Source organism: Emydura macquarii, unplaced genomic scaffold, assembly GCF_026122565.2.
Source record: "Emydura macquarii macquarii isolate MOO-44397 ecotype Brisbane River unplaced genomic scaffold, CSIRO-AGI_Emac_v2 contig_1045, whole genome shotgun sequence".
Taxonomy (NCBI): domain Eukaryota; kingdom Metazoa; phylum Chordata; order Testudines; family Chelidae; genus Emydura; species Emydura macquarii.
In genome coordinates, this window is record NW_027131182.1 from 15,421,413 (window position 1) to 15,442,886 (window position 21,474).

Below are 21,474 nucleotides of genomic sequence, written 5' to 3' on the forward strand. Positions count from 1 at the left end.
GTGGCTCCAGGCAATTGCCTTTCTTGCCACCCCCAATACCAGCTCTGCACTTGTGACCCCTCTAAAACCCCAGGTTAAGAAACACTGCTTTAGGCACTCTGACATAGGTACCTTTGAAAATGTTACTCTAAATGACTTAGGATCCAAAGTCTTAAGTCTTATTTTCAGAAATGACTCAGATACTTAGGTACCAACTCCCAATGATTTCAATTACACTTATGTTTCTCAAGTCATTTTTGAAAGTGAGATATAGGCACTTTTGAAATTTTTACCACTTAAAGACAAGATATCAAAGAAGATAATGGCAACACCATACACCAAAGGAACCGGGCAGAACAAAGACTATCTATTCTTTATTCTTCTTTTTAAAGATCATCCGCAACAATATTGACTTCTTCAGCAGCAAACACTAAAGCATTGTTTTAAAAATGAGTATTTATACAGGAAGTTCTTTATCCTATAATGATATTTTCAAAGGATCACAAATGACACAAGCAAGGTGACTATTCATCTCTGAAAATGTAGTCACTTTCTATACCCAGGTAATCATTGCTATGGCAAAATAAACTGCATGCAGAGTGGTACTAGATGGATTATTTCAATGCCTTTTTAAAGACAGATTCTCATGCAGATCCTTGAGCAAAGCAACTCCCCTGAAAAGAATCTACCTTAGGATTCTTAGGCACATCTACCTTAGGATTTTCAGAAAATATTTTGTCATTCTTCCTAAAGAGGAGTTATAGATTTTTTTTTTTTTTGGAACCTGCTGAGTGTGAATTTTATATCTAACAATTTCTATTCTTGTTTATCCATGTCCTTAATTTGTGACTGGATTAACAGGACTTCCTGACTCAGAACTGTATATAACAAAATGCACTAGACATGTACCTCAAGACCTATATTAAAATTTGATTTGATAAAGAAATGAAACTCAGTTTGGATACTGCAGCCTTAGATAATATTGAGTCACATCAAAAAACTAGCAAACAATCCAACATGAATGATAATATACTTAGAAAGAGGATAATGAAAGTGTTATAATTCACAACATAAAGGAGTATTAACAGAAAGGTACGCAGTAGTACTGATTGAAGCATTCAGTTCTGTCTGAAAAAACTCAACACCATTTATGAAAACAAAGTTACAACATGGTCAGTTTATCTGAAAGAAATTGAACAAAATCCCCAAAATATTTACGGCAACATTTTCTGATTTTATTTTATTTTTTTTATTGGCCCTACAGAGACTCACCTAAACTGAACAACAAAACAATTAGGTTGAATGGAAGTGACCACCTCATTTTTGTTGTTTCTGCTACCCATGCTGAATCCACAGCAAGTCAGCAGTGTTTGTGCAGAAAAATAGGGGCTTAATAAATATAAACAAAAAATATTTTATTCTAAGAAATGGTGATAAGATTGAGGCAAATTCCTCTAGAAAGTTTATAACACAGTTGCCCTAGTTGCCAAGAGGGATGGTACTGCAAAAAAATGTAAGTCTATCTTGTGGGAATATAGTACACTGTTATAGAAGCTTAAAGTGAAATCCTGGCTCCACCGATGTAAATGGAAGTTTTGCCATTGACTTCAGCGGGGCCAAGATTCCACCCTAAGTGTCTCTGCACGCCATTAGAGAGCTATATTTCTAAATATTCTTATTTTACTTTACATTCATTATTAATGCAACATGACTTTTGTGCTTTACCTAGAAATGTTGTTCTAGTTCACTATTTGCTGAGTTTGTTTCCTATTTCTTTACTTGTATAATGTTACATATTGTGTGCTATGGATTATTAAAACACCATCAAAATAAGAACTACAAAATACTTGAATTGGGTTTTTAAAATACTTAAGGTAGTTTAATTTCATTTCATGCAAAACAGCTACTTAGTGTCCAAATATTGCTCAGAAATAATTTACAGATTACTTACCATATTATGATGTCATCATAGGTAAAACCTAACTTTTCTTCAGTGTGGCCAGTATTACAAAGAAGCTGCAAGTAAAATAAAATACTCATGATTAATAATGCTTTAAAAATCTGATTTATTCTTTAAAGCTTAAAAACATTGGCTGAGATTTTCAAAGCAACCTAGAGAATTTAGCACTTCTTCCATGAAAATTAACAGATGATGTGTCAATCTCAGAGTGCTTTAAAAATCTCAGCCATTAATTTTATATAGAATATTTCATTTGTTTAACAGCAGACATACCCAGTCCTCTTGCCAAACTGTAAAGAAACAGTGCGGTGTAAGAGGCAACAGAATTGCCTTCAAGTCAATTGTTGGACTACTCAGTCATGCAAGTACTACTTCTGAAGTTGTTTCCCCTGCTTTCTTGAAACACTGATCAATACAATCCACTGCATCCACTAGTTGGGCAATGGGTCAAAAAGCCTGAAGCAACTGAATGAGACTAGAGTCAATGCATTTTCTTTTACAGATCTGCACTCAGAGGGTTCCTTATGCAAAGAGAAACAGATGGTCCACTTTCATATTTGTAATAGCCGCACAGGCTTTCAGACCAAAATTTTCAGAAGCAGCCACTGATTTTGAGTGGCCAACATAAGACATCTTGGCTTGATTTTCAGAGGCGCTGAGCACGCACAGCTCTTCAAAATCAATACCGAATGAGGCCCACAGTGTCTCAAGTTAAGTACCCAAAAAGGAAGGTAACCTGTAATTAATGTCCACTTTTGAACATTTTGGTTTTATCACTTTCCAGCAACAGATCATTGATAAGTGCAGTTACCATACCATACCTGGGCCTAAAACTAGATGAGAAGTGTTAAGAAAAAGATCTAGGAAGTGCCAGTGTTACTTCTCTACGATCTTCTCTAAATAAAGAAATCTGGAAACAAGATAATGGGTAAAATCTCAACATCTAGTTTTGGCTTCTTGTTTGGGACCTGACAATTCCTTTTTAAGAGATGGTAGGCTCTTTGCCCTTCTATTAACAAACTCCTCTAACAATAGCCTCACCACACCCTGCTACAACTAGACTAACCAAGTACAATATAAATCCCACTCAGATTGGAGCTCAACTTTTTTCCAAGCACTTCCAGAACCCCAGTAAATAACACTGGTTAAAACAGAGTAGACTTTGCATATGCCCCCTACTGTTTTGACATCAGAAGCTGATAGAATCTAAGTCAGAATGATCTTATTGATGTACGCAAAAAACTCTAACAATGAGAAACTCAACAGGAAAGGGGTATACTGCCCTCAAAACTGCACCCAGTATTCCAGGTGAGGTCTCACCAGTGCCTTGCATTACAGTACTAACACCTCCCTATCTCTACTGGAAATACCTCGTCTGATGTACCCAATGACCGCATTAGCTTTTTTCACGGCCACATCACATTGGCAGCTCATAGTCATCCTGTGATCAGCCAACATGCCATGCCTAAGTCCTTCTCCTCCATCGCTTCCAACTGATGCGTCCCCAGCTTATTGCAGAAATTCTTGTTATTAGTCCCTAAATGCATGACCTTGCATTTTCCACTATTAAATTTCACTCTGTTTCTATTACTCTAGTTTACAAGGTCATCCAGATCTTCCTTGTGATATCCCGATACTTCTCTGTGTTGGCAATACACATTCCTTTCATCAATGGAGCGCAGACCATTTAAATATGCCTTTTTTTTTTCTTTTCTTTTTTTTTTTTAAATAAAAACAGATTCTACTGATATGAGTGGCTGGATTTAAATGATTTTTTAGGTATATTTCTGGAAACAGTATGACTCTTTTAGGTTTTATGTTGTGGCTCTTAGTGCTTCCAAAGTTAAGGCCATTTAAATTTTTTTTTAAAACCTCACAAATTACATTTAATTAGGTCAAAGTACATCTTGCTTAATGAATTCTTTTTTCTATATTGAGAAAAAACACACAATCGTATGTTGAACTTCAACACAATTAAAAAGGCACAAACACGTTAGTAAATCTAGAATGGTTATAATTTGCTTCAAAACTATTCTAAAATATTTGGGATTCTGCTTTTGCCTTAAAAATAAGTACACACATTGTTACAAGGTAATTTCAATAAATTTAAAGTACAAAACAGGATTCAGAGCCTAATTTTTCTCCTTGTTTCAAAATTGTAGTGAGATTAACACTGGACAGCTCTATGCATTAACTGGTTATGACAGTATGTCACATCCTAGTATTAATCTGTTTTTATGAAACCACTAATGTTGGACTACCTAAAGCCACTTTAGCATTTCTACTGACATCTTATGAAGTGTAAAAATTGATTGACCATACAATGGTTTGTTGTTGCATTCCAAACAGGTGAGTCAATACCTGTTTAGGTAAATCAATTTAGGAAAAATGATTTTCCCCCAAATGTAAATATTTGTGAAACAAAAAAGTCTTGCTTTTGTAGAACTTTCTTCACAATTCTTAACAAGTATTTTCGTTATTTGAAAAAATTGAGTGATAATTCTGAAGCATGAAAAACATCATCCTTTCTAAGAACAAAAATATTCTCTCTACTGACTAGATAAGATTTTTTTCCCCTGTATAAGAAAGTGAGATAATTAGGGAACAACAATTTACAGACAACAGTAGTATTGGCAAGGTCTGAAAGCATGTGTAGTCCCTTTCAATTTGCAAAGCAGAAGAGAAAGCTGATTTTTTTCAGTATCATGCACCAGGACTAAGATTACACCACTGGCCTGTAAATTACTTTAAAATGGGATTAATTATAAATTTCAAAGTAGTATCTCTTTGAAGAATGGAAGTTGGAAGACTGTCCACCATGTCAAAGTTGATGAATCATAACAAAACAATTTAAGCTACTTTAGATATCTGGAAGATTCTTCACTATAGTATATTTTTAGTGCTTTGGCTAATCCATTCTCCACTCCAGTAAAGTTCCCTTGGGAAAATATTTAAATCCAATATATTGAAATTTATCCTTGAAGAGTCTTAATCTAATCCTGATTTGCAAGGGAAAAAAATCATAGTTTAATGTGATTATACATATGGTTCCATAATTCTGATTCTAGCTTAATAGTTTAAATGTGAATCGGAAAGCAAGAGAAAATCTATAGAAACAGAATTCACACTACTATAAGAGCTGGACATTAACTATAACTGTTGGGTATATGCTATGTAATATATTTTACTTCTGTAGCTTAACACTGGAATTTTACCTCATTAACCAAATAGATAGTATTCTATTGTTTTAAAAAACTAGTCAAAAAAGAAACCTGGTTTGGTTGTAACAATTTAGTTTTCCATCAGAGCAGAGGAACACACGGCTGCTTGCACTGCCAAACCCCACCAGTCCTCACTGAGTTCCCTCTACTCCGACTATTGCAATAGTGGAAGCAGTTCTCTAGGATCTGAAGACAGTCTTTTAAAAGGCTCCATCTCCACGGACAGCGCAGCAAAACCATACTATCAGAGCCTATAATACTCTGAAAACCTCTTCAGAATTCTTTACTGATCTCTTCTCACTTCTTCAGTAAGGACTCCAGAAAACTTTCCTAACATAACTTTTTTTTGCAAGCCATTGCCATTAACTGGTCCATCTGCATTGTCATTAGATTCAGTTCACTAACTCCCTGTTGCAAAAACAATTTAATCATGTCACATATACTTGTGATTTTGTTCCTTACTTCTCTTCCCTTTGATCACCTTTACCCCTTCAGCTGTGCCTTCACCATATATCTCACCCATCATTGCTATTTTCTACTTTCTTCACTCTAGTTATTTCACTTCCACTACACAACTACATTATGGAAGGGGAAAAAATGGAAGAGGGGAAAATTAATATAAATACTTTACAAACAGCAGATAAAATATATTAAAAAGCAGAACTATAAATATACCTATATAACCCACCTAACCAATCACATAATACCAAGGTGATTTAAATTTTCTGGCCTAGTGTGGCTTGGACCATACTGTACTAACGGACCATCTCTGGAATAAAAAAATCTATCATACCAGAACTGATTTTGGAACTACTTCCAAACCTGCCATGATGGAAGCTGGACGTAGGCACAGAATTAAGAGATGTATCTGTGCAGGATGGATGAATGGAACTGTAAAAAAGTGCAAGTAATCTACATTCAGAGAATTATATTCTTAATTGACTGTTTGTCCATGGTCTAACCATGGATTACATATCCCAGTCTGTCATCTTTAGCAATTGTATTAGATTAAAAATCTACTTCCTATTGAGCAATCAAGATGAGATCATAACGAGTGACTAACAAGATCTTATTGCTGAAATCTTTGCCTTTCCTCTCCTCATCCCCTTCCTACCATTTTGTGTCATGTTTAAAATTAGATTTTAATGAAATGTAGTGCCAGGTCTTGGTCTTTTTATTTGTCCTGTAACATGCCTTGCACTGTTACAAATAGTAATATTAAAAAATTATCCTTGCTAAAAGAAAGGTATGGTAAAGATCTTAATATAAAAAAATCCCTAAAATGAAGAAAAAGTATATTGCATATTTTGGTGTCCACCACAAAAAACAGAAATTAATGTGTGAAGGAGGAAAAATTAAAGGTATTTGATTTTTCAAGCATTTTATTCTCATGCTTTCCATAAAATGTAAGACTTCATTTTTGAGCACATCATCATAGCTGAAAAAATAATAAACCATTTGTAAATGTTTCTAATCTGGTATTAGAAGATAACATTCATAGTATAAACAAATACAATGACAACATGGGAAACTCAAGTCATGCAGAACACTATCTTAAGCTAAATAAGAGGATAAGTATATTTACAATGCCCCCCTCCCATCCTTAATTACTTAAAGAATGAAGTGCATATCTGGAATCATTTAAACGATATGCTTTGCAAAGCACATTTCAAAACATTACCCTTATGTTCATTCTTCTTCTCCCCCACCACCAAGTTGGAATGTTGAGGAAGGAGTGGCATGGAGGGGAAGGAACATGCTATAAAATTTCCAGTAATAAAATGGATAAATGGATAAACCTTCAGATTTTTCATTTGAGTTCAACTGTTGTACAAATACAAAATAATTTCTGTTGACAGAGATTTGAGTCTAATATACATTTTTCTATCACTAACACTTAGTGAACTTTAGTAATTTAAGTTACAATAAAATGGAAAAATCAGTAAAGATTATAAACCAAGTACAAATAAATGCTTCGGCAAAACAAATATTCTTACTGTGAGTTTCACTAAGACCAAAAACCAAGCAGGTTTGGGATGTAAGCTATCATTTGACCCTCTACTGATGGTTTTGTCTCATCAAGGTTGATACACTGGCATGAAAATGGAGACTATTACGCTGACTCATTATGTATCTTAGTGGTTCTCAAACTTTTGTTCACAGAACATTTGTACTAGTTGGTTCAGAGAACAGCACAAGAACCCAAGTGTATGGAACTGGGAAGTTGCAGGAGGGGTGGGGGGCTCTTCAAGAATGATCAAAATGGTTCCTCTATCCTTGGGATCTATGTACAGATCTGAAACCACTGCTGTATCTCTTAAGGTATGTCTAACCTTCCAAAACAAAAAACAAAACCACACGCACACACAGTAGAACATCACAATGCCCAGGTCAAATGACTTGGGTTTGCGCTATCGGACTAAAAATAACATTGTAGACATTCCCATTTAGGCTGTGAGTGGGTGAGGTTCTGCGGCCTGCGGTGTGCAGGAGGTCAGTCTAGATGATCATTATGGTCCCTTCTGGCCTGAAAGTCTATGACTCTATACTGCTATCTTAAGCCTCATGTATAAGCCCTGCAAGCCCAAGTTAGTTGACCCAAGCTCTGATACTCTCTGTCACGGTGGGTTTTTTGTTTGATTGTTTTTTTACACACACAGTGCAGATATATCCATAGAGGGCTTAAAATTACAAGTCTTCTCAATTTGGCACCTTTCACTAACCCACAAAAGCCCACAAAATAGTACTGAAGAAATTCAGTTCTCCAAAAATCAACACAACTGTTCTCCAGTTATGGCCCACAGAACAATGGTGATCCATGAAGCACTTGCTGATCACATGCTTGTGGCTCCTCCACAAGTTACTAAGTTGTGTAAAAATCAGCTAAAATACATTAATTTTCTAATATTAGTTTTTCATGCAAGCAATCACTGTAGTTGCCTCATGTGTTATGGAATCATGAATGAGGAATAATCACAAATTGGAAGGGGCAGATCATCCACAAGATTCTCAGTATTAAAGTCCACATATCTATCAATATAAAAAACATCTAGTAACTTCTGTACTCCTATTATACACAATGGAAAAGAGGCTTCAATCTAATCTGAAGATTTCTTATTAATAAATGAAACCCTCTTAATTGCATTAAGTTTTAGAACAAATCTAGACTCTATTAACTTGTCGAACTCTATTAACTTGTTCTCATTTCACCTTCATGTGCTTTATGCAAATCAATCTATTTGTACAGAGTGCTAAACTCTTGATAAGAATAGATACAGCAATCACAAGGACTTTTGATCTTCACATTTAACAATCAACACACACTTCATTTTATATATCTTTACGTTCAAGCAGTGACAGAATACAAAACTGTCCTGTACATTCCAAAATTTGGCTTAGGTACTCTTGTAGTTTACTCAAGTGAAAATGAGCTGATATAGCTTTTACATTCCTGGAATTAAATCAAGCATACCCAATTAGTTTTAAGTTTTAACATTAATACACATTTTCAGCCTGTCAGTCACTCTTATTTACTGGCCATAATTCAGGTCTGAAATCCACATATTTCGATACAACAGCACATCAAAGGGGGGGGGAAACAAATTCCTGGAATTGTTAATTTAATATTAGTACAAAAATGTTACGCTAGCCCACAAAGTGGCTTTTTAACCCACATATTTCAATATCTTTTCATGTTTACTGTCATCCAAAAACAGTTTCTGTTACTGGGATGAGTCATAGCAATTCAAGTACCACAGCAGCATGGCTTAGAAATAGCAGCTCAAAATAACAAAGCCACAGGAGGGCCATAGCACATACAAAATTGAATACAGACTATTAACTATAATGAACAGGTAATCCATTAGTGAGATACTTACAGAATAATATAGAATTAAATAATAACCAAAGGCTTTGCGTTATGCCCTAAAGGTGGCCACAGAAGCTGAATTTGGACTAATCTATTATGAGTTTGTTCCACAGCTGAATCTCTTTGACAGAGCATTATTGCTGGCTCTCTCACGTTTCATCATAGGCTTTCTGAACTATCTTGTACCACAGTAACATAGCTGTCATGATAGGTGACAAACAGTCGGTCAATGATGCAGTCAGGTGTTAACACAACAACTTGAAAAGGCAACAGCAGCACACTAGAAGCCACCGCCAGGACCAAAGGGATAGGAACAATGTATTTCATGGCAGCCTATCCTGATGAGTGTCAGGTTACTATGTACACTTCCCCATTTTGCCCTTGCTACAGTGAATTTCAGCAACTATATGGACCACTGTGGCCAGATTCTCATCCAGCAGGAAAGGGCAAAATTTCTAGTGAATTGGAAGAGAGCAAAATGGAAAAGCATTCACATGCACATTGACATTTCCCCAGAAAGCAGGGTGGATAAAAATCAATGATTTTTAAAAAATAATTTTTTTAAAAAAATCGTATTTTTTTAATTTAAAATGGATATTTTGATTTTTGTTTTAAATCAATAAAATACTAAATTTCTCTCACGTTTAAAAAGTAACAGTTACAATTAAATCTCATCACAAACATGCAAAACCTACACTTACAGTCTCATAAAAATGAATGAATGGCTCTAGTCTGCCCAGCCCAACTACCAGCTCTTGCTTCTAGAAAGTTCTGGGCTTTCAGTTTCTGTTTCTCAGCAGACTAAAGTCACATGTGCAAAGAAAGACACAGGCTGGATAGGATTGTTGTTGTTCTGTGCTTATGTGGTGGTGGTGGAGCTAGGCCAAGCAAGGCAGAGGAGTTGGTTAAGACACTGTCTTAAAGACAGAGAGACAAAGGACGGAGGCAGAATAAAAGGAACAGTGGAGTAGACTGGAAAGAAAAAGGGAAGACATTATTCAGTACACACACAGCTTCCTATATTCCCCCACACTTTTGCCACAGAAAAACTGGAAGAATGCTCAGTTAATTTATGACACAAATTCTCTTTTTTGCATTTTTAACAATAAACACTTCATTGATATGGTTGAGTCCTTACAACCAGGCTACACTCCAACTGGTAGAGCAGACATTGGTGGAAGGTTGCTAGATACAGCGTATGAGAAGGAACTTGAACAGTGTGCAAGAAATACTGAGGGGAAAATTGCCAGTTTGAGCCTTGATGGGTGGAGCAATGTACACAATGATCCAGTAATACGTGCTTGTGTGACAACAGAAGATGGGGTTGCATATCTTTAGAAACAATAGATACATCGGGAAATGCCCACACAACAGAATATTTAAAAGAAGTGGCAGTGAAAGCTGCAATAAACTGTGAACAAAAATTAAACTGCCACATGCACAGTTTTGTCACAGACAATTTTGCAAACGTAGTGAAGATGAGAAGAAACGGAAGGATGCTCCTTAATAACATATGGTTGCAGTGCCCATTTAATGCATCTTTAGCCAAAGACGTAAGTATATCTTCTCCAGGAATAAAAGAAAATGTTGTTAAAGTTGCAAAATACTTCCGTAACAACCATTTTACTTCAGCTTCACTGAAGAGAGCAGGAGGATCCAAACTAATTCTCCCTCAAGATGTTTGATGGAATTCTGTGGTTGATTGTTTTGAACAATTTATTAAGAACTGGCCTATTCTCATAAAACTTTGTGAAGAAAACCGTGATAAAATAGATGGAAGTATCTCATCCAAAGTATCTAACATTGGATTAAAGAGGAATGTAGAGGATATACTCAGTATACTGAAGCCTATATCCATACATTAAACAAACTTCAGAGAAATTGTTGCTGCATTACTGATGCTGTCGAAATTTGGAAGGCACTTCAAGAGACATTGAAGAAAGAAATACCTCACCAGAAAGTTAAACTGCAGGCAACAAAGAAGCGAATGGATCAAGCACTAACTCCACCTCATGTTCTTGAGAACATTCTTGACCACAGATATAAAGGGAGATGCCTAACTTCTGAAGATGATGCTGCTGCCTTGGTATTGGCATCTCAAAATCACTCCTCCGTTATGCCAGTCATAATAAATTTCAGGGCTGGAGCAGAACCATTTAAACAGTACATGTTTACTGATGATGTTTTGAACAGAGTCACTCCCCTGAACTGGTGGAAATCATTAGCCAGGCACCTTGAAAAAGAGTTCCTTCAGCTGCTCAGCCAACTTTTAACAGCACTAACTTCCTCTGCAGACACAGAGAGAATATTTTCATTGTTTGGTATTATTCACTCAAAGCTAAGAAATTGACTGGGAGTTGAAAAAGTAGGAAAACTCGTATTTCTGTTTCAGTCTATGAATAAAAATGATAGTGGGAGTAGGGAAGATTAGAGCTAGTTGTAGAAGTTTTAAGGACAGCGTGCTTTTAGCATGTGATGACTTGTCTGTTAGAGTTAATAAAATTTGAAAATTATAAAAAAAAAAGTTTAAGGACAGCCGTCAGCTGGCAACTCAGGAGACTGCTGCAATTGCAAATGTGAAACATTTATGTAACATTTAAGATTTAGTTTAATAAAATATGAGTGCTACTGTGTTTGTGTGTGAGATGTAGTTCTTACCATTCCCAATGTACTGCTGCTGCATCTGCAGCTTGAGACAGGCAATGAGTATTAGGTACTATTTCCTAAATTAATAAAAATTATCTAAAAAATTACAAAAATTATACCCTCCTAGATGTTGTAAAATGCTGTACTGAGTTATAAATTAACATGTTTTAGTGATCAGATTTGCACTATTGTTTAAGAAATATGTGAAGTAGTATCAGTGGGAAACTAGATTTAAATCAATGATTTTCTCTTGGTCATTTAAATAATTATTTAAATCAATGATTTAAATCAATCCACTCTGCCAGAAAGAACCCCCACAACTTTCCTGATTTGCTTACTCTCTCTCTTCATTCTCTTTCAGAACCAAATATCGTAAGGTTATTTTCCGCTCAATGTCTTACTAATTCCACCCCAATTTTCAAATACTTTCACCATCTCCCTTCAGTTAAGACAGCAAGTTTAAAAAGTTTCACTTTCAGAGAACTGCACAATCTTGCTCACATCTACTTCTCTGCTCTCATTTCTTTCTATTCTCTCTCACTCCCTTTATTCATCTAATCTTTGTGTTTTCTTTCATTTTCACCCCAAAGCTTGCAATAGATTTCCTTGTGCAATCAGACTTCTACACATTAAAATCCCTCCTATGAACACGCTTCTGTTAAGCCCTAAAATGATGTTCACTGCTTGACTCTAACACAGCCAACTCTTATTGGCACACCACATATAATTTGCATTTGAATTAGTTCACAACATCACTAGTACAAGGAGCATGTCATCTTCACATATAAAATTCCTGGTGTTAGTACTCAAAATTAACAGTAATTATGATCTTTACAGAACAAACTGGAGAAACACGTGGAACCAAGAAAAATGAAATAGTGTTTTTTCTGTTACACAAGACTAGTGAACTGCTTCATTAAAAAGTCAGTTTAATTTTTGCTATCATGTGCTCTTATGAAACATTTATAAGAAGCAATCTGAAAAAGTCATAGCCAATATTCTAAAAAGCTATTGGACAAAAATATTGAACTGCAGCACTTAAGTATTTTTCAAAGAACAGGCAAATATGAAAGTTAAATAAAATCCTCAGATTGGACAGAAACAGCATTCAATTTTTATTAAACCTATATTTGGTAAAACTAAACCAAGGGCTCTTTGTTCATAGAGAAGTCAGATAATTTGTACTTTTCCTGCCAGAACTCATCAGATGTTACGATTCCTAACCATTCTTGGATATTTGAAATGTGTTGGCTTCAAATTTATTTTCTTTAAAAAGTAATAGCTTTTGAAGAGAATTTAATTGAAAAAAAAATACATCGTACCTTTAAAAAGTTATTTAATTATATTCTGGGCAGTTTCACACAAAATCCATTAGGATTCTGTTTCTCTGGAGTCAGCTATACTCACTACTTTATGTACAGCAGTGATGTCAGAAGGTAGGCATGGTTGTGTGACACACACACGGTTAAGAGATCACAACAACTAGTTCCCTCTGCCCTCACCTTAAAAGAAGCTTTTAACTCTTAGGATGTAATCCACATTAAATAATGGCACTTATCTAACACATCAGAAAGTCTTACCACAGAAAAACTTATCTATAAACAGGATAATTTAGAAAGCGTTACTATTTTTTTTTTTATGACGTACTTAATTTCACCTAATGCTACTGATTACCAACACACAAAAACCTGAATGCTTATATACGGCTGGCCCTTTGACTGAACATTTGCTTGCGTTCTCATTATCAAAACCAAAAGGGGATCCACCCATCTTTCATTCATTTATGTGGCCACGGGAAGATCTTCAAGTTTTCTAACTCTTTGCTGGTTAATATTGAAACCTTCATGTTAAATTTGTTTATGAATGTCCTTGGGTTTCTCCCCACCCCCATGGTATTTGGGAAGGAAATGACAAGTGGTTTATATACCAGCATTTGCTCTACTTTTGCAGTTGTAATATAGTGGAATATGTCCTCTGGATTTCAAGTATCTAATTCAGAAACCATTTAATCTCAATTATAAAAATTGTAAAAAAGTTCATATGAACAAATGTAATCCCATATTTGCCTATTGTGAGTTTTTTTGCCCCTTTCAAGCCTAATAGCATATTATAAATAATGAACAGCAAAAAAATATTTCACAGGATATTATAAACTCTTACCAAGAGACAGTAGTTTATTTAAAAAACAAAATTAAAAACTTGAATTTACCCTTGCATTTCCTATCAACCCACTCACTAAAGAAAATCAATTCAGGTTACATTACAAACCAGATCAATCTCAATTAACGTGTTAACTCCCAAATTTAAATATACCCAAATACACTCAGACTCCGTAGGTCCTTAAACTCCTTTTCAATACCAACATACAACCACCAACAGCACACACATCTAATTCTTCAAAAAAATCACACTCAGATATAAAACCTTAACTCTGATATCAGCAAGATTAAGAAACATGCTTGTAGCAGGAAAATCTACAATGTATTTATCACCAAGAAAGAAACAAAAAGGACAGCATTAAAGTTGTGCAAATGAGAAATTTTTGAGGATTTGGAGGATACATCTTCAGTGAAATCTGCCTCCAAGTCTAACCTTTCCTTTTCCCATTTTACCCTCCTTTGTGCTTCCATAATTACTATTAGGCAAATTTGCCTGCAAGGCTGTCCATCTCCTAAGGGCTTGTCTACACTCATGCTTATGCCGGCAAAACTTTTGTCGCTCAGGGGTGTGAAAAAAACATACCCCGAGCAACAAAAGTTTTGCCAACATAAGCACAAATGTAGCAAGCCCTAACAAGCACAGCTTGTGTCTCCATCCCCTCTCTCCAACCTTTTTCCAACCTTTAAGGTATGTCTACACTTAAAACACTACAACAGTGCAGATGTCTACACTGAAGTGGTACTCCCCCTATGCCGACGAGAGTGATTCTCCTGTCGGCACAGGCAATCCACTCCTTGAGAGGCAGTAGCTAGATTGACATAAGAACTTTTCTGTCAACCCATCACTGTCTACACTAGAGGCTAGTTTGGTATAGCTACATCTCTCAAAGTTGTGGATTTTTCACATCCCTGAAAGACAGCTATACTGTAATAAATTCCTAGAGTAGATCAGGTCTCAGAGAAGAAAGAAATCTATGACAATGCCATGTCTTTATCAACAGACTGAAGTTAGAATGACAGCCTGGCGTAAAACTGGAGAAGGGAACAGGGCTGGCTTGGGGGGGGGGGAGGGGGGGGTGTCTTGGAGTATGGATGTTTGTATGAAAAGTGGTGCTGTGGAGCCAGGAAAACTGAGCAGCAGGATCATGAAGAAAGCACATGAGAACAGAAGTACACAATGGACACTGGGAGATCTGTAAGTTCGTGATCACTAACAAAAACTTCATTAATACAAAATTAAGGTTGCCTGGTGGCATCTCTTGCACATCCAGAAAGTCAAGTTCAGCAAAACTCAAAACTTCTGTATTTCCTGGCTTTAGAATTGAAGTAAAGGCCAATGCAACCTTAACTTTGACCTCCTGAGCTAGCAATAGCTACTAGGAATTATCTGCATGCACTCCAGCTGCACTCATTGTATAAAGTGTAACTGTATTGAATGGTGCAGGGATTGGTTGGAGCAGCTGGGCACTCAGGAAACTGGGGCTGTTGAAAAATGGTGCAAAAAGCAGTCGGAAACCCATAGAATGACAGGATGGAAATCACTGAATCAGGGGATGTTGAATCCGCACCCATGATGCACTGTGATCCTCTCTGCTTTCCCACAACTCCTAGCAGCACAAGGGGGAGAGTTGCACAGTGGGAGAGCTGCCCACAGTACACTGCTCTCATCGTTGATGCTAGAGCACCAACTGTGGACGAACTTCAGTGACACAGTGAGTTCTGTGTGGACAGGCACAAGCATTGTAATTACTGCGCTTTTTGATCATCGCTGTAACTTGCATAGACAAAAAACTTTCTAGTGCAGAAAGGCCTGAGGCTCACCCACTAGTTTTCTGCTTGAAACCTGCATTTTGAGTTGAATTGGTCATCAGTTACAACAACATGTTTTGAATGGAATTTCTTAGCCACACAAGCAAGAAAAGGGAGTGACCACTCCAACCTTTTGGCATGCTCCTGCTGAATATCCCACAGTCATGAATCTTTTTTGTAAATATTTGGTTAACAGTTTCCAATGTGGATCATAAAATGCAAGGACTCACTGAAAGCCAAATTAATTTTATAATCTAAATAAATTCTACCAAACTAGTCTCTATATTAAACACAGTATCATATTAAAAACATATACACAGAGGGTTTATAAGCAACCTTAATTCTAGCCTTACCTTACTTTTGATTACTTTCCTTTGCAACCTCAGTAATTACTCCACTCTGTTCATAAATAATTTATAATGGCAAGATCAGAGATTTAACAATAGCAATACAATTTAAAAGTAACAGATACAGCGACTAGATACTTATTCTTAGATTTCTTCTCCCCATTAGCAAGCTCTGACAAAATCAATATAGTCCATTAAGATGTTGGATCTAATGCAGTGTTTCTTAACCTGGGGTTTTAGAGGGGTCGCAAGTGCAGAGCTGGTATTGGGGGTGGCAAGAAAGGCAATTGCCTGGAGCCACAGGGGCACCATGAAACTAAGTTACATGCCTCAGCCCCGTGGGGGTGGGACTCAGGCTTCAGGGGTACAGTAGTTTGGAAAGGTTAAGAACCACTGATCTAATGCATTACTGTTAGTAGAGGACCCTGCACATGTAAAAGGCTATGTATTATAAACGTAAGGGTAGATCATCAGCTATTGATATGGCTATTGAAAAAAAAAGGATTTAAAAACTTATAGCCAAAATCTAACCTAGAAAATGAATGAAGTCACATCACCATACTGACTTGTCAAGAGAAGCAAGATTGAAAATTAATTATACTTGTAGATAAGAATTAGGGTTTTAGCCATCAGAGAAGGGATAAGAGGTGACTTGATTATAATGTATAAGCACCTTCAGAGAGAGAAAATACCAGGTACTAAAGGCTCTTTAATCTAGCAGAGAAAGGTATAACAAAAAATAATGTCTGACTTTAGCGTCCAGCCAATCAAATTAGAAATTGGACGCACTTTTTTTTCTTAACAGTGAGCGTTATTGATCATTAGAACTAACTACCAATAGAAATGAGAAACTCCCAATCACTTGGATTCCTTAAAATCAAGACTGAATGCCTTCCTGGAATAAATGCTTCAGCCAAACTCAAATTACAGGGCTCAATACAGAGTAACTGGCTGAAATGTAAGGCTTATAATATAGATATGAATTCTCAGTTGGCTAAAGAAATAAGGCGCTCCTGTCTTGAAGAAGCATATGAAAATGTACTCTGGCCACAGAATTAAGCATGTAAATACTTTTTTTTATGCTTTGTTAGATCCTTTTGGGATATCCTTCTGAGTATGAGATGACCTTTCATATTATAATCCACAAGTATATATACAATTTTTAAAAATGCCATATGTTTCGTTGTATGGCAGAACCTCTCTTTGATAACAATTTTTCCTGTCCAGAGAAGTCATCCACTATTCTTCCAAAGATAAATAATGCAACAGATAGCTTTTCAGGTCCTTCTAAAGTCACCTTTATTTTATGATACAAAAATTATATGAATTGGCTACACTCCTTCACCGTGTGCCAAGTACATTAGATTTATTTCTGTGAACATGCACAAAGTTCCAGAATGTAAAATAATTTTTAAGCTTCTCCTTTGGAGAAATTACTTTTCATAAATAACACCTCAGTAATGGATTCCAAATTATGTTTACTCTTGAAAATCCATGCTAAGGAAACTAAGATGTAAGTGCCATATTAGTTTATGACAATCAAGCTCACTGGCTTCTGCTTCATGTACTGCCTCCAAACAAAGCAAAGCAGAAAAAATGTTCTTAATGCAGAATCATTATGAGGAGGAATGATGGCTGTAAGTAGAAGGAAACCAAAAAGTCCCATTTCTTATGTGTAAATCCATAGTTTCTAGAGTAGAAGCACCTTTTTAATCAGAAAGCTGTGCAAAGATACAGGATAGTGTTTTCTTCAGTTTAGACACACTGATATAAATAAGAAAACCAAAAATAGGGAACATTAAGCTAAAACCAAAGAAGCAAACAGCACTCTGAACCAATTTTTAAAAGTTCCAATTTTGCCACAAAGCAAAGAGATTTTCCAAATGTGACAGTCTGCTTTTGAACACAAAAACATGTATCTTGAAGAAAACTAAGAAACAGTTGCTGGATCAGCCAAGATTAATATTAATTACCGAAACAAACAATTGCATTTCGACTAGGTTTGTACATTCTTGTGTTAAGGTCATATGCATAAAACATATGGTATCTATCTTTTAGGAGATATGTTGAATGTTATACTATTGAATGCAGGAGTAAATGCAATACATTCTAGAGCACAGGACATAATTTAGGGAAAGCAAATAGAAGGAAGACAAGATGGTGGGAGCACCTCCATTTATGTTAGTTTGATTAAATAAAGAATCCAGTTGAATCTGAAATGCCTGCTTAAATTAAGAATCCAGTTAAAACCTGACTCTCTGCTTGTATCAAATTCCACTGCTTCATAGAGAATTCATGTTCAATTAGCCGTATGTACTCCTGTCTCTTTCTGAAATACAGCTGAACAGAGAAGAAATTTAGTCAAATCTCTGATGGCATTTACAAGGAAATTGAAAAAGGAATACATACACAGAAGCAACAGGGGAAAAAATATTGATTCCTTTGTTTTGGAAAAAAAGGTAAGTCATCTCTTCCTGTCCTATTCATTGACTCTTTGAACATAAAAGGGTAAATATGGTGAGACGTAACCTGTTCCAGGAAGAAATAATCAAGTATTAAAATAGAAAATCATTTCTACTGTACATCTAAAATATACCACATTTACTCCTTCACTTTTTCCTTTCTAAAGAAAAATGAAATCAGAAGACAGGAAAACATAATGAATTATAGAGAAAACATCTATTATCTATTAGCTGTTAGAAAGATGCATTAGCCAACTCCTCTGTCCTGTGTACGAAAGAAGTTAGAGAGACAAGGTGGGTGAGGTAATCTCTTTTATTGGACCAACTTCTGTTGGAGAGAGAGACATTTTCGAGCTTACACAGAGTTCTTCTCCAGCTCTGTGTAACCTCAAAAACTTCTCTCTGTCACCAAGAGAAGTTGGTCTAATAAAAGAGATTACCTCACCCACCTTGTCTCTCTCATCTCCTGGAACCAACATGGCTATAACACCACATATAGGAATGAAACAGTTGGGAGCTGGGTCAGTGTATTTCCTAGGGTCACATAACTGTGGCTCTGCCTAGGATTCTAAATTCTTGGTTTGCTATTCAGCTCTGTTAGTCATATGCTGCAGACAGTCTCAAGTGTGCGGATCTATAAGATTCACTTAAGGCATAAACTATTTCTTCAAACTATTACACATACATTCATATCTATGAGAAATGAACAACATACAAGATATAACAAGTCAAAACTACTTTTTGAAGAGAGAAAGTATGCACTCTAAAAGTTTTAGGTATACCAAACTGACACAAAATCAGAAATATTTAAACTATGTGTAGTGGCTTAGAATTGTATCATCACTTTAAAAACTCCAATCTTTTGCAAGGCACTGAAAACCAGAGTATCTAACCCAGATTATAATGTCATTCATCTTATTTCAAAGTTTCAATACACTGTTTCTAGCTTGATTCAAAATAATTAAATGATATATTCAATAAGTATACAATATACACTGCCAAGAGCCAGATATTTATTTATATGTATACACACACACAATCTGTCAAGGGAAAAATATTTGTTAGTGTACAAAACAGTGTAAGAAATTGGTCTACACAGTACTGCCACTAATTGGCCCTGGTCACTCAGAATTCCATGAAGATCTGATTGGGTGGAAGTAAATTGTCTGTCCTCCAGAATGATATTGTCTTCCAACGATAGTGTCTTCAGTTGCCCAGATAACGACACATTTGGATGCTTCATTCCTCAATTTTGAGACCATAATTACTGCTATGTTTGTTAACTACAGTATCAAAAAACAGGAAAGAGGCTGCAGGACATGGCTATAAATGATCAGCCCTCAATGGCGATTCTCAAGAACCACAGTTGGCATGGGAATTGAAATTTGAAGATAATAGTTCTAAAGGAAGCCAAGCTATATCTTGATGAGTTTCTGAATTGTTAGTATGTCTATCTGAATTTTCACTTTCCTGTCAATGTTAAACAAAATTTAAAATAAGCCTATGAAACTGAGGTAAGACTTCTTACCTGGCTGTAAAGCACTATGCATACTTATATTATGTAAAATAATAAGTATGAAATGGTCCTTTTCCCAGTTGTGTGCACAAGACTCCATGATATTCACACATATAGGTGTTACAAATTAAGAATTTGTAAAATGATGTTTGACATAAGGAATAGATTGAAGCAGTTGACAGTAGAATATAAATGACAGTTGGTTTAGTGGACTGTGCATGGCACTCAGGAGAAGATGGTCCTGTTCCTGGCTATGCCATTAACCCTGATGGGTGACCTTCATCGCTCCATGCCTCTATTTCCTCTCCCACCCTTTGTCTTGTCCATGTAGACTGTAAGCATTTCAGGTAGAGACTGTTTCTTATTAGGAGTGCGTATAGTATCTATAGAACGGGTATATATTTGAAAGGTCAGGACCAGCCAGAAGCCCCTCTTTTTTGATACTTGAAAAAAATTTAAAGTAGAAACCTGTGCCTCTTTTCTGATAGGGACAGGAATGAGGAATCCACTGTCTATCGGGGTGTGCATCACTGAAAGGACATTTTTAAGGAGAGATGGGAGAAGAAAAAAGGTTTAAAATTTTATTTAAAAGTGTAGTTGGGACCTGGTCTTCAGTCATGAAACCCAGATTACCTCCAATGTCAAATGCGCCCTGAACAGATTCACTGTGCACTTCAACTGCTCTGAGCCACAAGTTGCAACAAGCCACTTTTATTACACTAGAAGAGTGTGGTAACAATCTGATAGCATCATAAGCTGTTTCAGAGAGGAGAAGTCTGTTTGTATACCTCTTAGGAGTTTTTGAACCCTTCATCTACAACCCTTCTTTTTGGTGTAGAGTGAACACTCGTGAGCTATCATCACAGAAACTACAGATCCCTTAGTCCAGTAGATAAGAACTCAAAATCCTGTTTGAGTGATTTTTATCTTTTTAATTCACAAAACTCTTTGGTGGCACCCACTCTATCCAAAGCACCAGGACTTTCTGTGATTGATGGTTGCTCTGCCAGAAGGTGTTCTTACCAAACTCAAACTAGTACATCTTTCTTTTTTGTTTATTTAGCATTTGCACTTGAATGATTCAATCTCCCAAGAGATTAGAGAACAGGAAAACCTTTGGTTTTGAATTGAGAATCCCACTTGGTTTGGGATAGTTATAATACTTCAATTCCCATTGTAGAATGGATCGATTCACTGGACATTAAAGACCACTGGTTATTAAATAGCCTCCCCTAAACTGTCCCAGATTCTTCTGAAGGGACGGAGGCAACTCTCCTCCTCTATGGGAGAAAAGTTGTGTTTGTGGGATGCAGCAATAAGGAGGGTTTTCTGAACTCTGATGAGCTGGAAAGGTGTTATCCAGCTTTTTTGTTTAGCTGACTTTGATAAATTAGTTCAAATGAAGAGGAAGAACTTATGATTTGTGTGTCATCATAAGGAGTTCTGGATGGGACTGTTGGCTCAGTACAGATTTCTGAGAAGGAAGTCTGGACAAGAATGGTCGAGA

The 21,474-nt window shown here is 36.1% G+C and overlaps 1 protein-coding gene across 6 annotated transcripts in view; it reads right to left on the minus strand.

Annotated features, from left to right (window-relative positions):
• The window catches only part of RICTOR (RPTOR independent companion of MTOR complex 2), a 175,263-nt gene that overhangs the window by 119,672 nt on the left and 34,117 nt on the right, over positions 1–21,474 (minus strand). For all 6 annotated transcript variants that reach the window (XR_010919215.1, XM_067545554.1, XM_067545557.1 and 3 more), the window contains one exon: positions 1,931–1,995. Coding sequence is in view for 4 of the 6 variants with exons in the window: in XM_067545554.1 (XP_067401655.1) it covers positions 1,931–1,995 (65 nt within the window). In the remaining 2 variants the exon portion in view is untranslated. The remainder of the gene's footprint in view (positions 1–1,930; positions 1,996–21,474) is intronic.